This window comes from Rhamphochromis longiceps, linkage group LG3, assembly GCF_057381845.1.
Source record: "Rhamphochromis longiceps isolate RC_006_pf linkage group LG3, R_longiceps_female_GT1.1, whole genome shotgun sequence".
Lineage (NCBI taxonomy): Eukaryota > Metazoa > Chordata > Actinopteri > Cichliformes > Cichlidae > Rhamphochromis > Rhamphochromis longiceps.
Window position 1 is genome coordinate 19,408,451 of NC_140559.1, and position 16,998 is coordinate 19,425,448.

Genomic DNA, 16,998 nt, shown 5'->3' on the forward strand with positions numbered 1-16,998 from the left:
GCAAGTGAAGAAATCCGACTAGTTTCTTATTTTACTTTGTTCCATGATCGCCAAAACTTGGAAGAATTTATTTTACAAGATACTGCACAAAAACTAAAAAAAAAGAATCCACTTCATCAGATGTCACTGAGTAGTTCATTCTAAAAATAAACTCTCGTCTTCCACTCTTGTCCTGTCCTTCTTACATCTTTCTAGATCTCCCACATTGATGAGTTTTTCCTCTGTCTCTCTCTGGGATGGTAACTGTGCATTAGGTAGCAGACAAACTATAAAACGTTGCTCAAAAACGGTACTGCTTTACTTACATCTGCACCATGAAAAAGTCACAGGCGGCTACTGAAAACATTACACTGCAGAGAAACCCCAGAAACACCAGCAGTGTGATCACATGTTCTGAATGCAAAGAGAACTAATGAACTCTGTGTTCAAACCCTACAGCTGAGACCAATGTGAGGAAGCTTTCCACACATCCAACATACTCTGAATGTTCACTGTGGAGAGAAACTATTCTTCTTTCTTTTTGTTTTTTCAATTTTATTTATATAAAATCTGCAACGCCAACAGCACAACAGCAGTCGCCTCAAGGCGCTTTATATATATTCTCCACTAATGTCTGATTTCATATGTTTCAGCTCTGACTTCACTAAAGATGATAAAGATCTTGATAACCTAAACAAATAAGGCTTCATAAAAGACCAAACAGGACTGCTGATACATTCTGGATGACATTAATGACAATATTATCCCTTTACAAAAATTATAGGGCTGAATCTGGTGGTCTTGTGCAATTACATTTTGTAATGCTTTTAAACAGCAGCAACAACAAACTGGAAATCACCGATACCGCTGAGTAGTTGACCCAGTTTCAAAGCTACGTTTGCTGTAGCTCTCATACAGCCATAAGATCTCAGACTAAATAAAGATCACTTTTAAACCATAACATGATGTCTTTATTACATGATTTTAAGACAAATAAACAATTCTGGAGTCGTGTATACATAATAATTGCATAACATTAATAAACATTTTTATGTATTTTTATTTATGAATTATTTTCATTCTTTTCAGTAGATTACATCAATATTTGATAGTTCCTGTGGTCAGACGGCGATGCAATGTTCACACGTTAAAGGACTTTTATTCCATCTTGTGGCACATGGTGAGCTTATCTTTATTGGCCTGGAGGTTATAGAGTCTAACAATTTTACCACGAAGATAAATGGTATGGTGATTTGTTCAACAGTATATTACTGTACTGTATGTATGTTATGGCTCAAGTTGCAGTTGTACAAATACATATTCATTAAAATGACATTCAAATAACGTCAAAGTGCTTTTCATCTACTGAGCTTTCACTTTTGAACCTCATTTGACCCTTTTCATTGTATGTTTGACATCTCTAATTAATTTCTCATTTTGGCAACAGTACAGTGAATTGTATAATAATGGTTTAAAGATGAATCAAGCTGTTCTTTTTAAGCAAGGTGAGGTTAATGTTAAAGATCTGTAGGTCTTTTTGCATGCTAGCCAAATAAGAAGGCCCAGAGGGCCAATACACAGGGACAGACAACCATTCACACCTCGTGGAAATTTGGATTATCCAATCTAACCTATCCCCACAAGCTGCATGTCTTTGGATGGTGGGAGGAAGCCGGAGTACCCGGAGGGAACCCACGCAGACACGGGGAGAACATGCAAACTCTACACAGAAAGACCCCGGCCTGATGGTGGAATTGAACTCAGGACCTTCTTGCTGTGCGGCAACAGTGCTAACCACCGTGCCACCGTGCTGCCATGACATCTGGGATAGGCTCCAGCCTTCTTTTAGTATTTTTAGTCAGATGGCAAAAAAAAGATGATGTCATCAGCATAAAAATGCACACTGAAGACCTGAAAAATGAACGTAAGAATTGGACTGAGCTACAGGAGTGGAGAAGGGGACTTAAAGTAAATAAAAACTTGAATATTTCAAGTATCAGTTGATTTAGCATACAAGTTTTTCAAAGCACTAGAGGTTCTTTTCCACTGATGACATCAGAGGGCTGCCTCGGCCTCAGGAGGTGTGGTAACTCCCCACGGCATGCTGGGTAAATAGTGTGCCAGCCACTCCCCCCAGCTGCTCCTTGGCTCTTCTTCTGTCTCCGCCCCTCCTCGTTTCACTTCCCACCCTCCCACCACCCAGTCCAGCTCTTCTTTACCGCCCCCCACATCCTGTCTCTCCTCCCTCAGAATCACACTGTAGCGCTTTTTGGACACTCCTTCTCCACCTCTGCTCCTCTCTCTTTCTATCCCCCGATATCCTTTTTGACCTCCATCTTCTTCAGACACTCTGCACTCCTCCACCACATCCCTCCATCCCTCTATCTCCTCCTCTTTGCTTAACAGACGGTACAAAGTCTTCTTATATACTGCTCGCTCCTCCTTCCCATTTCTTTCTCCTTCTTCCTCCCTTGTTGCTTCTCCACCTGCAGGTTTTAGAATGACAAGCTGTCCTTGTTTCCTGTCTCCTTCCCCTCCTTCACCTACATCTTCACTTTGCATACCTTCTCCTGCCTCTCTGTGGACCAAAAGAACAGAGCGATAAAGCGCCATTACTCCTTCACCTCCCACTCCCTTCCCTTCCACCCTGTTGTATGTTAAAAGCATCAGTCCTTCACTTCCTCCTCTTCTCCTCGCTAACCGCAAACATAGAGGCTTATACACTCTCCTGTACCAGATGGCCATACTAGCTAAAGTTGCCAATATACATGCAGCTGATGCCACACAGAGCACCAGGCAGCCCGCAAAAAGCCAAATGCAGAACACCCCTGCAGGCCTGGAAGAAATAGATTTTTCACGTTCCTGTTTTTCATCGGGGCTGGATTTAGTGGTGGTGGTGAGTGCCTCAGAGGCTGTGGTAGCCTCAATGGTGGTGGTTGTGACTATGTTCATTGTTGTTGTTGGCAGTGTTGTAGTTACAGCAATAGTTGTGGTTGTTTCAACAGGTGTTGTTTGAGTTTTAGTCAAATGTCTGGCAGTAGAAGTAGTAGAATGAGTGGTCAAGTCATGAAACCCAACTGTTGTTTCTGTTGTTGTCTCTTTGTGTGAATACTCTGACCATTCAATAAGGCTGGTGATAGCTTCATGCCAGGACCTTCTGATTGTTGTGTGCATTGTGTATAAATCTACAAATGTTGTGGAATCGAGAGGAGAAGAAGTAGAAGGAGCTGTGTCTGGAGGAGAAGTTGATGGATAAAAAGAGTACTGAGTAGTTGGCTGGTAGAAATCTCCTCGTGGACCAGATGCTGAACACAGATCGGATTCTTCCAGACTTGTTACAGGTGTACCTTTGTGCCGCTGGGGAGAGTCACACACCTAAAAAGACAGCGACCATTTAAAAATACTTCAGGTATAGTTTTAATATATATAATCTCCACCATTACCGATGACCCCACCACACTCAAACACATCTTTATATAGAAATGTCCAAACAGAAAAAACTGTAAGGCCAAAATGTGAGCAGCTTGATTTGAAAGGTAAGTTTCAGAAACTATGTTTAGTAGCCTCTATAACCTAAACCCTAAGTGGTTTACCAGTGACTTGTTGGATTTTAAAAAGTTAATAGCAACTGTGCAGAACCAAAAATGCCCACAGTCTTTGTGTTCTTTTAGATGTGTCTGTATTTGTTTAATTTTTCTGTTTGTAGTACATACCACGCTTTCTACATCAATCTTGATATCAGGACCATCCCGCACATAGACGTTGTGTTCATAGTCATCAAGGTACCTGCGCAAATAACCAAGGGAGCAGGTGCATGACCAGGGATTGGCTGAGAGGTAGAGATAAGGTACCTCCTCCTTTTGGCTGAACCATTCATCGGGCATCATGCTGATCTGTAATGGAACAGAAACTTTAACAATTTTAGAGACAAATAACTGCTGTGCCATGAGTGGCTGCAGCTGAGAGAAGGTTTAAACTTGTATTCACATACTCCTTGGTGTGTATTTCCCACCTTGTTTTTCTCCAGGTAGAGAGTTTCTATGGCTGGGAGGGGGTGAAGCATACTTTGAGGAAGCACCTTGATGTGATTAGATGACAGGTCCAGGATCTAGAGGGAAATAAAGAAAAAAAATGTGACATTGAAGCTACTGAAATACAAAAAAAAAATCAAAAAATCAGCTGATTGATGCACCTGAACCACAAAAAAATCAACTTGCTCAATTTTCTTCTGTATATTAATTTACATGAATGCACTTTCTACTGGTTTGAGTCTAAATACACAAAAAGTTTATTTAAAAGAAAATAATCCACACGTGGACACTCACACCAGAAATCAATTTTATACTTTGTACCCCTCTTATATCACGTTTTGCCTTCAGAGTTGCTTTAATTCTTCATGGCATGGATTCAACAAGGTTCTGGAAACATTCCTCAGAGATTTTGGTCCAATTAAAAAGAGAGCATCACACAGTTGCTGCAGATTTCTCAGCTGTTTATCCATGAGGTGACTCTCCAGTTCCAATACATCCCAAAGAGTCTCTACTGGCATTACATATGATGACAGTGGGGACCATATGAGTAGAGTGAACTCATTCACATGTTCAAGGAACCAGCTTGAGATGATCTGAGACTTGAGACATGGCATGTTATCCTGCTGATTTTGCCGATTCTGACCATACAGATCTAAATGGATCAAGTTTCTGCCATGTGATTGGCTGATTCTATAATTGCATTAACAAGCAGTTGAATGTGTGTATTTAACACATTAGCTGGTGAGTGGAAATGAATGACTTCAAGTCCAATCAAGTTTTGGCCATAATGAAAGGGAGCCAAGGACCACTTTGCTACACTCTTACTTCTTGAATCTTATCAGCTATGTTTCTCACTACCTTCAATTCTCAAGTGTTGATGACATGACACTGACTGTCTGTATTTTCTAAACCTCCTTTATGATTTTGCACATACTGACCTCCAGCTTAGTGAGTCCAGAAAAGGTGTGATCACTCAGAGAGTTGATAGCGTTGTTTTCCAGGTAGAGTTCAGTCAGACCTGGGCAGGCAGAGAAGGAGCCGTCAGGGAGGGAGGTCAGACGGTTTGATCCCAGCCTGAGGACACTAAGTGTGGGGAGAATGGGACTAGCAGTCGGGATTACCTCTGGAACCTGGACAACAAAACATCCCTTTGTATTAGAAGCTGACTAACTTCATGTTTTCTAAGATTCATTTACAACCACTGTTGACTTTGTGGCCACTGTACAGGCAGACAGAAACCTTGTTTCCTGTGAGGTCGATCTCATAGATCTCTGGGAAGACCTGGAAGGAGGACCAGGACAGACTGGAGAACAGGTTACTGGGAAACAACAGGATCTAAAGATAGACAGAAAATGTGGAAGCCTTTAGAGCTGTGGTGGTTTCCTGTAAAGTGTCATCTCTTAAACAGGAAATTTGTGTCTCTGCTTTGGTCTCCTCCTGTCAGTCAAACACTTGATCCATTATGGGATTTAAACTTTTTTTTCAACACTTTAAACAAAATTTTCTCATTTTCCTCACTGCATGTGTTAAAATAAAGAGTGTTTAGCTGTGTAAGTGTATGGTAATTGTCTAGCTGCATGGAGAGATTAGCTAAACGTTTTTGATATTGGCTGTCAGTCTTAGCTGCAGTTGTCACAGCGGAAAGTCTGCAAATCCCAGATAATCATTTAGTTCTTGACAAAGATCCAAAATGGTCAGTTTGTCAAAACAAAGATATTAAAAAGTAAAGAGCAAGACAAGAATTTCTTCATAAATATTGTAATTACAAGAAACTAAGTCACATTAAGCAGGCCTTCAATATTTGGGTTTTACATTTTAGTAAATCCTGTGTATTTATTGGGAAAGTAAAATATGCTCACCGAATAAAATACCTACTTATAATGTACTGGTGTAACAAATTACAAAAAATGGATGCCAGGTTCATGGATATGGATAACGGAACCTAAAATGTGTTATAAGGTTGCTTACTGTGCTGCTTATTACTGTAAATTCTCAGAATGCTGCTGGTTTTTAAAGTCTGTTCAACTTCCTAAATTTTCATTCATGTCCTTTGTCAGTTTTTCTACTTTATCAAATTAATATTAATATTTACAGGTGTATCTTTTCTATTCACTAAATGTTAATTCGTCATCATTAGTATATTACTAGTTTAAGCAGTTGTAAGAAAGACATTTCTCTGCAGAAATTAATTAAACTCCGCTCATTCTGAAATTTCTGTTTTAAAGATAAACTTCAAGCCAATTACAATAAAAAATAATAATAAAAATAAAAAAGCTCCTCGAAGGATTTATGTTTGTCATAATAAACATGTTTATTTATTAGTCACATGTTTTTAACTCATTCATCATCATTCTAATTTGTTTAAATTAAATTTGATGTCTTAAAATGGTTTAATCTAATTACAGAATTAAACTATAAATATAATTTCACACTCACAGTTTTTTTTTTTTAAATTAAACGGAGTTATTTCCTTCACACTTGACTTCCTGTGGTTTGTGGCATTACCATTGTCGTGGGTTCAAGCCCCACTGCGATGTCGCTGAAGCCGGCTGCTGTGCAGTTCTCCCTGGGCCGGTGGTCCTTGTCCCGGTCACTGCGGCAACCGGCCACTGCTACTCCCATGGGAACACAGGACAGGAGGATGAGAAGGAGGACGAGGTGCCGCATCTTCACTGAGACTCTCAGAGACTGTCGGTATGTCTCAGTCTTAGAGAAGAGATGGAGAAAGTGAAGGAGGAGATGCCTGGTAGAACAGGAAGTGAGCACTTCCTGTGTACGTGTGTGTGTGTTTTGACTGACAGCTACTGAAGCAGGAAGTGTGATAACTGTTCAGTTGACAGATTGTGTATGTTTGACTCTCCAGCCTCACGGCATGTGTGTTTCGATTTTTTCATGTCTTCTCGACAGCTTCCTCTTTGAGTGTTTCACATAATGTTTACTTGCATGTTCAAACTTCCTGCTGTTGTGAACCAGAGTCGATAAGGATGTTCTGAAGCATTCTGACAGCAGAGCTGCCAGCACTGATGTGTGGGTTACTGCAGGAAATCTGTTGAGTCAAGCGGTCTCTGTTTCAGTTAAATCCAACTGATGCGGCGTGAAAAAATAAGGCGTGTTACATTTGAAACTTCGCTGAAATAAAGTTGGATCTGCTAAAGTGAATAAACACAGTGAATAAACACAGTGTATGGCTGCAATGAACAACGTCTCCTCCATGTAAGCAAAGGAGAAAGTCTTCTCCACATCTATCCCAAAGGCAGTACTGATGTAGCCTCGGAGTAGAGCTGCTCCTCCTGAGTGTCAAATTGTGCCATTTTAGGTTGTCAGGACATTGTGAATACCCAACACTGGACAAGGAAAAGATGATGGCTCAATGGATAGAAGGATACTTTGTGACCGCTGTTAACATACTTTAACAAAGACATGTCAACCTGGTAACAAAGAAAATTGAGTTTTTAAAATAGAGGCAACCCAACCTTACCAGTATGCATAACACTACGCTTCATTTATGTGAATCTATGAATAGTTGAAGCTGTAGAAAACTGAAGAGGCCATTCTGCAGTATTAAATAGGTAAAAATGCTGTCAGCATTTATGGCTATGAGGCCTGTGTCTACTAAAAGGCAAATTGACTAATACAGGCCTTATTCACCCATTCACAAACACATTCATACACTCACTTCAGTAGCTGTATCAGGCCCAAATGTAACATAGTTTTGCAGGGAGCTAAAGAACATGAACATTGTTCACCTGGCCTCTTCATCAAGCTTGACCCTGTAACTTTCTAAGCTGGATCTGCATCCATAACGCCAACGTTTCTGGATGGGGTCCACCTCCCTGGTCCATTGAAAGAAAACAGCCAGGATACTGCACGGAGGTGCAGGTGAGGTTGAGGTGATTTGGCCAAGTGGTTCGGTTGCCTCCTGGGCACCTCCAATTGGTGATTTTCCAGACAGGAAAGGAAGAGACCCCAGGGTAAACCGAGGAACCTTTGGTTTCACAACAGAGAACAGAGATTCTCAGGTAGTTTCTGGAGCTACAGGAAAAGCTGGAGTGGTTGATAGAATTGACTTCAATTTAGTTAAAATGAAAAACAGTGTTACACTGAAAAAAAAAATAGAATTTGTGAGTTTGGGACTCAAATTTAAAGCACATGGATTTGACTTCTAACAAAGCAGCCATCAGCCAACATGATAAACACTACTGCAGATTGGAAGATACACCTGAAAAAGCTTGTTTTACAAGAGAATACAAAGATGCATTGATCTAAACTAGTGTTTTGTTTCCAGGTAAAGGTTCCTGCTTCTGACTGGCAGCTGCTGTTCCGTTATCATGTTTTTATATTAGGTTGCATTTTTTTTAAATTCATATAAATGCATTAAGTGCTACCTGGGAAGAGACCCTGATGTAAATCCAGAATTCAATGGAAAATTTCTATATGCCATCTGGTCTGAAACCCCTCTTGGGAATCCCCTAAGAGCGACTGTGTTTAGTCCACTGCCACTGTGACATTGCCTTAAAGGGAAAATAATTAACATACAGATGAATTCTACGTCACATTACGCACACAAAAAATGCATAAATGTACAGCTCTTTTTGCTTGTGATCTTTGCAACGAAAAATACTTTCCGCTTTGTCGTTTCTATTCTATCTGAGTTATCATTTCTATTCTAGGACTCATTTAAAGCAACTCTTAAATGGGGAAACTTGTTTGCACCCTGGAAAAACACATTGTTGCCATCCATAAATTAAACTTCTGGGTTATTACTTAACAATTTTCACTTACTACAACAAACTAATAGGAAAAGTTATTTTCTCAAACAGGCAGTGGATCTGGACCAGTAAACAGCAGGCTCATTTTTGTCATGGAAATCATTTAACAACAGCAAAAAAAAGACAGGTGGTGGTCCTGCACCCCCTCGTCAACAAGTTGGTTAAGTAAATAATACCCTCACGGGAATATCGATATCTCTCTATGAGCACACTGTCGCGCTGAGCTAAAGGATCCTGTCTGTCCCGCAATATACGCTGGATTCTGAAAACTCTCCTTATCAATCTTGCACCTTCTGCAATGGGTGGCTCGCGTATACGGACAGGACATGGCTGCGACAGGCTTCCCAAATCCACCTTCGCTTTTATAGCCGTGGTCTCTCATCTTGATTACATGAAGTGATTTACAATTACTACTCTGAAATATGAATTACATCTGTAATAATCACATACATGTAATAGAATGTTAATAGTTCATTTCCCTTTTTTAGGAAATGACCTGTATGTATCTGTGTGACATCAATAAAAGGATCAAGTGCTGCATTATCTTTAGTTACATTGATAATATTTATTTATGGTGAAACAGTGGTGGAATATCGCTGTTGCTTTCGTATAAATGAAGCGGACATACCTGCGTGGCCGCGATCTAATCCTGTTTACATAAAGTAAACCTGCTCCCCAGCAGGTTTACGCTTACGGCTCTGTTGCTATGACAGCAAGTCCCGGATGAGCTTCGGGGAACCGAACGATCCAGGATCACGCGAAATCGTCAACAATCTAATCCAGCTAACTTACTTAGCGAGGTACGAAGAACGGGCCCCTGGAAACTACACCCACATTAATGTTTTGTTTTGTTTTGGGCAGGGGGGTGTTTGAATGCACTGACACCTCTCAGCTTCCATAGCCATCCTTCATGGATGAAGACCCAATAAAAACACAAGAAGTGAGTCTTATTTTGAATCTTGGAGACAGTTTATTGCCATCATGTTGTCTGCAGGTAGAGCCTGAGATTGGTTCCTGATACAACCAAAACAACAACAAAAGACAACCCAACACATACAGAGAGAAAACAACAACAATAACAAAAAAGCAACTGAGGGGGTCTGGGCCAACAGGAAGAGGGCTACACCATGATGTCATCATATCCATATCCGTGTTTCGAGTTCTGAAGCGATAACACGCCGTAATGTCACAGATTCTGAGGTCATGATTAGAGCAGAGGTGCAGGGAATGGGCACAGCCTGTCAGTGAGGGGAGTTCTAGAATGTTCTGGAATTCTGCCGAGTCATGGCTGCTATGGCAACACCCCACCCCCTCCAAGTCCCTCCCCCATTCCACCTCAAAAAACAACAAAACTAACCAAAGAAAAAGAATAATGACTAAAATCAGCTTTATGAAGTAAAACAAACTTTACTGTTTGATTCTAAGTTAACCCACAAACACACAAACAGATGCCCAACACACACACACTCAACATACACAAACACATACACTAACTCAACGGTTTGCGTGAGGGCAAAGAAACTCCCTTTAGCAGCATCCACAATAACCAAATATTAATGACACGTATAACTTTAGGATAATTATATTAATAAGTGATGATGACTGATGACATCATAAACCAAAGGTCAAACATGGAGGTTGGTTAAAATACGCAGTACATGATGTGATACACAAATGAAAAACAAACAGCCAATCGGAGGCCCAAGCTGGAAAAAAATCTAAAAAATAAAAATAATAATTAAAAAACTAATTTTCCCATCAGGCCCGGCAGTGGAAGCAGGTTTAGAGATTGTCCTGTGATTGGTCAATTCCAGAGATTCTGCTGACATCATGCTTCTCAGGCCAACTGCAATCACTTTCATTTTCATCATAATTATCGTCATCGTCATGGCACTGACTCCCTCTTGCAGCAGGAAGGAGCGCTGCCATTGGTTGGTTCTAACCTTTTTATGAAAAAAGCCTTAAAAGCCACAGAGCTCATAGTTGCTCCACTTGTTAACTCCCAGAATCCTCTGCTTTGAGTGGGTGGAGTGTGCGCAGTATCGCCAACTCTCCCAGCCCCTCTTGGCAGTAAACTTGTCTTCATTAATTCAGTGCGAATAAAACGCACATAAAACGCTGCGTTCGCTGTGACGCAGGAAGCTGGAAATTTGTTTCCTATCTTAAAGATGTGAAGTGAACACAACACCAGCAAAAATATGTGTGTGTAAATGTCATGTTTGAAAAAGAGAAGAAATTAAAAGCAACCTGAAACAGGTGGAGGCCACAATTTCCAGGATCCCTACGTGCCAGGAAGGCAGCAGTGAATTTTCCCATCCTTCTTGAATTGGATATAATGTAAAAAGTGTCACATCCTTACAGCAGGAATCTTGTATCACACCTGACATGCTGTAGTGTCTGTTACTTCTTCAAAAACAAAACGCTTACTGTATATCAGCTTCTTCTCTCCCTCAAAACCTTCTCCTTCTCAATACATCTCCCAGAATTCCTTGCTTATCTAGCCCTACATAAACAAATCCATCCCTTCATGATTATGTCTCTGAGCTCCAACATCAACTCCCACCTTGGGACATCATCATGTGTTACGCATCACTTGCATTTCCCACGATTGCCAGAGACGGTGAACCTACCGTCAGGACATTTCACGTGTTTAAAAATCAGATTTAACACTTCAAATATACACACACAGCTCTTAAAAACAAACATCTGACAGGTAAGACAAGCGCAGCACCTACTACTACTCCTCTCTGCACCTCTTCTTCCTCAGGGGCCCATTTACACTCGCCGTTCTCACCCTCAACTTCTCCATTTTTGTTTTGCTGTTTTTGCAAATGCCCCATTGGCACTTATTATTCCTGCACTGACGCTTTTACCCTGACTAGCAAGTGCCGCACAGCCGCTTTCTTTGGTTTGTAGCACTCAGCGATGCTGCATTCAAATCACATGGGAGAAGATGTAAATACAAGTTTACTGTTTCTGATTAAATTCCTAATCATCAGTTTGAGGGTTGAAGTGAGTTTAACAAGCTGTACAATCTGTAATTCCCATGGAACTTGAATGCAGCGTAGGCTAGGCGAAGCTCACAATTTCACCTATTCTTCACCTGCTAGCACTAAAAGCTAAAAAAAACCCTCATCAAACACAAAAACACCACCCTGCTAACTGACGTCCTTTATCTTTAAAACAAAATTAGCTTCACCAGCAGACATGTCGGCTTTAAGGCACCTCGTTAACACAGTGATCAACGCCCGAACATCAGCCATCGGTGAAATTTAAAAAAGAAAAAAAAAAGCTAAATCATTACGTGATCAAAGTCTGACAGAACGACAAACTCCATAAAATAGAATAAAACAAATTGAAATTCAATTTTTGCACGTCAGCATTGCTAACAGCTCACCTGTGCTAAGCTAAAAGCTTCACAAACACACGCACAGCAGGACAGAGGATACAGGGTGTGTAAAAGTGCTCAAATGCACACACGTGCACACACAACCACACTCTCAGCCGATTCTCTACAGCATCAGGATCACCCCATGTCCCGCAGTCAATCAGGAGCCTCCATGTTCAGGAGGTCAGAGGTCAGATCGGTGTCTCCTTGTTGTTATTGTTGTTGTTGTTTTTGAGGTCCGGTGCGCTGAACTGCCGCCTCATCCTGGGCGGAGTGTTGAAAGCCCACACCCCTGGCGGCGGCACAATGCCCAGTAGCATGTCAGCAGGAAGGGCCGGGGCCCCTGACCGCGGCAGGCTGTGGTAATGGGGGTGAGGGTGAGGTCCAGGTTGGAATGGTGCATTGTGGGGGTTGTAGTAGGGATGGTGGTGGTGGTACTGATGGTGCTGGCGTTGATTATAAGGGAAGCCTCCGTCTCTGTCTCTGTCCCCGTCTCTGCTTCCTCCTCCTCCTCCTCCTCTGCCTCCTCCTCCTCTCTCCCCCCCTGGCCCAGGGGAAAACCCCCTCCTCTGTCTTGGTCGCCCCTGGTGACCACCGTTGCCACCGCCGCTGAAGTGCTGGTCATTGTTGTAGCTCCCGTTGCCCTGTGGCGAGCTGTCCAGGGAGTTTCGGCGGTAACGACGTTGCTGGTTTTGGTTGTTGCCCTGGTTGTTGTAGTGGTAGCCACCCTGGTTGCCCTGGTTACGCTGCTGCCAGGCACGATGAGGGCTGGGGGTGCGCATGCGAGGAGGCTGAGCTGGGAAGGGGAGGGGCAAGAGACCAGGGAGTTGACCTTGTGGGGGAGGCGGAGGTGAGGGAGAACCTGTAGCTTCTCCTCCCCTGTTCTCCTTCTGCTCACCAGCATCAGTTCCTGCTCCTCCTCCCTCGCCCAGACCCAGAGCTTGCAGGGCAGCGCTAGCGGGTCCCCAGGACAGCCGGTGGGCAGGGTTACTCTTAAAGGGGAACTTGAGCTTGCACTCCTGGGGAGGGATGAAGCGACCGGTTCCCGGGAGGTGGATCGGGACAGTGGGGGTGTTCTGACCTGGAAGAGTTGGAGGAGCAAGGGCTGGGGTCAGGGCACAGACTGTAAATAAAAGATGGACACAGTACAAGCAACCGACTCAACTAATTCCAGATCATTTGATAGGTTTATCGATGACGATCAATAGTGGGGACTTCTAACGGTACAGCCACACCCCCGTGCTCACCTTGGCTTTGGTTCTGTCCTCGCAGCTTCTTGGTGATGTTCTGCTGCTGCAGGTTCAGGAGCCGCTGCTGCTCCTTTTTCATCCAGCGGAGCCGCCCTCTCCTGAATGCCGGGTCCTCATCCATCAGCCGCTGAACTCTGACCTCTGGGTGGTTGGGGCAGTCGTCGTCTTCGTCCACGTCCCCGTCTCTCTCTCTCTGAGGGGATTCTCCTCCCTCACCATTCATGTCGTCGTCCTGGAAACAAGTCAAACAAAAATTAACACTGGAGGAGGCAACAATGGTTTGACGGGAAGTGCGAACTTACCTGAACAGGTATGATGCTCTCCATCTTGATCATTCTATCTCTCAGAGCTTTGATCTCCTCGTCCTTCATGTTGTTCTGCAGCTTCACCTCCTGCAGAAGTCGCGCACGTTTAGCTCTGCTCCACTAGCACCATCCTCAGGTTGTGAACAAAACAAGCTTAGCATAACTCACCTCCAAAATATCTGTCAGCTTATCGATGTGAGCCTTCAAATCGTACACGCCTCTCTTCTCTCCACCTTCCACTGTCTCTCCTCCTCCACTACCACCACTTCCTCCTCCTCCTCCACCTCCTCCTCCTCCCTCTTCAGCGGCAGGGCTCCTCTCCTCTCCGATGCCCACAGTGTCGCAGACGTCCTGGGCCACGGCCCTCCAGCTCTCCCTCTCGTTGGTGTCCTTCTTGGCGTACATGCGGCACAGCTCCTTCATTTTGACGATGGAGAGCGCCTCGATCTCCTGACGGGAGTGACGGAAGTCTCCCAGAGCCACCTGAGGGGGCGCCACACACAGAGGAACAGTTTAAAGAAGAAGAAAAAAGAAAACATCAAAATGCTCCTCCTCTAATGTCCTCTGGACTGTTTGTGCTGGTTAATTTAATAGTAATAATAATATATAGTTTATTGATCTCTATAGGGAAATTCCTCTCTGCATTTAACCCATTCATTCAGTGAAGCAGTGGACAGGGACGGTACCTTGCTCAGGGATACCTAATAGTACCTGTTTAGTGGATTCAAACCCCCGACCTCCGATCATGGGGCCACCACTCGACCTACTGAGCAATCCCTGCCCCTGGATTTGGTGGATTTACTGTTAATCCACCAAATTTGTCCACAGATTCTTGTTCCTGCAGGTTATTATCTACATCAGATACAATGACATCATCACATGGCCTTGGAACCACATATCAATGGGCTACAATAACCCTTTTTTAGTATCAAGGCTCCGGAAACACCTCATTAAATGTACAGTGCACAATATATTATGACGTGTCAGGTTGCCTGACAGCCACCTAGCAATGGACTTCAATGGTATTTACACAGTAAAGCAGGGCCTGAGCGTTGCACAGAACCCACAAAAATGGGCAAATCTGGACCCACTTAGGTTTGTAATTTGCCTCTCTATGTTTTGGTTTGATATCTTCAGACAGTCACATAATTTATCACACACAGGCTGAACAGACCAATCCACACTGTATCATGGGTATGTACTAGTTGTACTACAGACATCCAAGAACTCTGAGCTCTAGTGGACTTATTTTTTACACTAATTAGCTGATACCAGTGTCAGTGTGACGCTCCGTACAGTCTATGGATTGAGAACTCAACACAGTGGCAGGCAAAATGCTACAGCCGAGGCTTCAAAATGTGGAAAGGAAAAGGAAATGTGGCATTAGCTACGATTATCTGTTATACAGAGTTTATGGTAACGCAGCAAAGTCTGTAACAATCTACTTATGCTGGCTTTAATGGGAAATGCATCATATATGATTCTCATGATTTACCACTCATATGTTGTGTTTGACTGGAGCGATGGAGTCTAACTAATTGGGAGTCTGTCTAAGTAAGTCCTTAATCTTTGGTAAACTGCATCTTGGATTAAACCAAAACGTCCAACACTACAGAGCAGTCTAAAGTGCCCACCTGGAGCCGTCTCCAGGAGGGTTTAATGGTTTAAAGGACACGTCCAGTGTATTTTTCAAGGTAAAGGTTTAATTCTTTGCCCCTGAATGCACAGATATGGGAGCATCTATTAGAAAACGTTCAAAAATGTTTATCTGTCCCTCTGAAACCAGACAGAAAACACTGATATCACGTGTGTGTGTTTGTGAGACCTCGTAGCAGATCTCTTTGACGGCCTGCATGCGGAGGTCCTCCATGGTCACCCGTTTGGGGTCTTTGCTGATCCTCCTCCTCTGAGGGATCTGATAGACTCGCAGAGGCTCCCTCCTCTTACCGCTGCTGGGCAGACCGCAGCGCTTTACTATGGACTGCACCTGGACACAGACACACAGGTGAGCCGGGGAACAGCCACTAAGGTCTTTATGTGAAGTCACAGCTACATGAGGAGCTATGAAGGAGCAGCTCGAGGAGCTGGTACCTTATTAGCTGGCAGCTTCTCTCTCAGGGAGGAGATGAGCCTCCAGCTTTCCTCACAGGATCGTTTGTCCGAGTCGTCCCCGCTGTCGCTGTCTGCGTACTGCACACACAGAGAAGGTTAAACACCAGAAGCGGTCACCACATGAGCTCACGTGGAGGAGAAACTCACCAGTCGGTGTTGCTCCAGCAGCAAGTCAGCCTCCTCCTTCTCTTTACGGTACTGAGTCTCCACGTCCTGCAGTCTGCAGCACACACACACACACACACACACACACACACACACACACACACACACACACACACACACACACACACACACACACACACACACACACACACACCAAACAACCAATGAGATGATCAGTAATCAGGCAACAGCTCTGATATCTGACGTGGTTTACAGTGTGTCTAGAGATGCTATCTGAAACCCAAACTTCAGGGTGTAGTAAAGGTACGTCTACCTCTTCTCCATCTCCAGCTTGATGTCGATGCCTTGTTTCTCCAGCAGCTCTTTCTGGGCATAGTTCCAGTCCTCCGGCTCCTCCTGCTGCTCCATCGTGGCGCTGCGCTCCCTCTCCAGCCTCGCCTGTTCCGGGTGGTTGAATCGAAACACGTGGTTCTTCCCCATGACGATGCGGTTACCTAGAGACGGAAACAGACAGGAAGCGGAGTCTGAGGCCGGCTGCTGGTTTTGGGTGGTGTATTTACTCCATCGATCAAACCTTCTTTGTTTTTCACGTGATGCATAATAAGCTGTAAACTAAAGGGAAACCTGATGTAACAGCTGCAGCAGCCGTGTAACGGCAGGTGCTTCCTGTTTGTTTAAAGCTGCCGGGTGTGTTTCTGTACCTTGTTTTAATATGACGGCGTCTGTGATCTGCTTCCCATTAACGTAGGTCTCTGCTCCGACTAACGGCTCCAGAGTGACCACCACTGCAGAGGGAGACACAGAGAGTCCAAGCAAAGGAAGAAAAACTCATCAGGAGAACTGAAAGACAGAACTGTGAAACACGAGGATATGACTCATGAGCATGAAACAGTCTGAAGGCAGGAATCAGCAGCAGTGATGGATGTTTTATGGGGGCTTCATCAAAGACTTTAATATCTGGGCTTCCTCCTGTAACATTAGCAGAAAGGTTGATCCAAAATCCAGAGACAGAGACCTGGATCTGAAAGTGGTGTGGCC

At 43.6% G+C, this 16,998-nt stretch overlaps 2 protein-coding genes across 3 annotated transcripts in view; both read right to left on the reverse strand.

The window, feature by feature from the left end:
• Positions 1-942: 942 nt before the first annotated feature.
• On the reverse strand, positions 943-9,592 carry gp1ba (glycoprotein Ib platelet subunit alpha). The gene is made up of 6 exons (XM_085390035.1): positions 6,516-9,592; positions 5,250-5,345; positions 4,949-5,140; positions 3,992-4,087; positions 3,693-3,872; positions 943-3,354 (listed from the first exon to the last, which is right to left on the reverse strand). The coding sequence occupies exons 1-6, from the start codon at positions 6,675-6,677 to the stop codon at positions 2,035-2,037; spliced, it is 2,046 nt and encodes a 681-aa protein (XP_085246161.1). The 5' UTR covers positions 6,678-9,592; the 3' UTR covers positions 943-2,034.
• A 134-nt stretch (positions 9,593-9,726) lies between these two features.
• LOC146673302 (kinesin-like protein KIF1C) overlaps positions 9,727-16,998 on the reverse strand; it is a 32,094-nt gene continuing 24,822 nt past the window's right edge. Inside the window, exons 20-28 of one of the 2 annotated variants that reach the window (XM_085390017.1) lie at positions 16,662-16,745; positions 16,274-16,454; positions 15,982-16,054; positions 15,814-15,912; positions 15,548-15,709; positions 13,891-14,205; positions 13,720-13,809; positions 13,415-13,649; positions 9,727-13,290 (exon numbers count right to left, since the gene is read on the reverse strand). In XM_085390017.1, coding sequence (XP_085246143.1) covers positions 12,359-13,290; positions 13,415-13,649; positions 13,720-13,809; positions 13,891-14,205; positions 15,548-15,709; positions 15,814-15,912; positions 15,982-16,054; positions 16,274-16,454; positions 16,662-16,745 — 2,171 coding nt within the window. In that variant the 3' untranslated portion in view covers positions 9,727-12,358. The remainder of the gene's footprint in view (positions 13,291-13,414; positions 13,650-13,719; positions 13,810-13,890; positions 14,206-15,547; positions 15,710-15,813; positions 15,913-15,981; positions 16,055-16,273; positions 16,455-16,661; positions 16,746-16,998) is intronic. The other variant, XM_085390024.1, reaches the window with a different exon arrangement.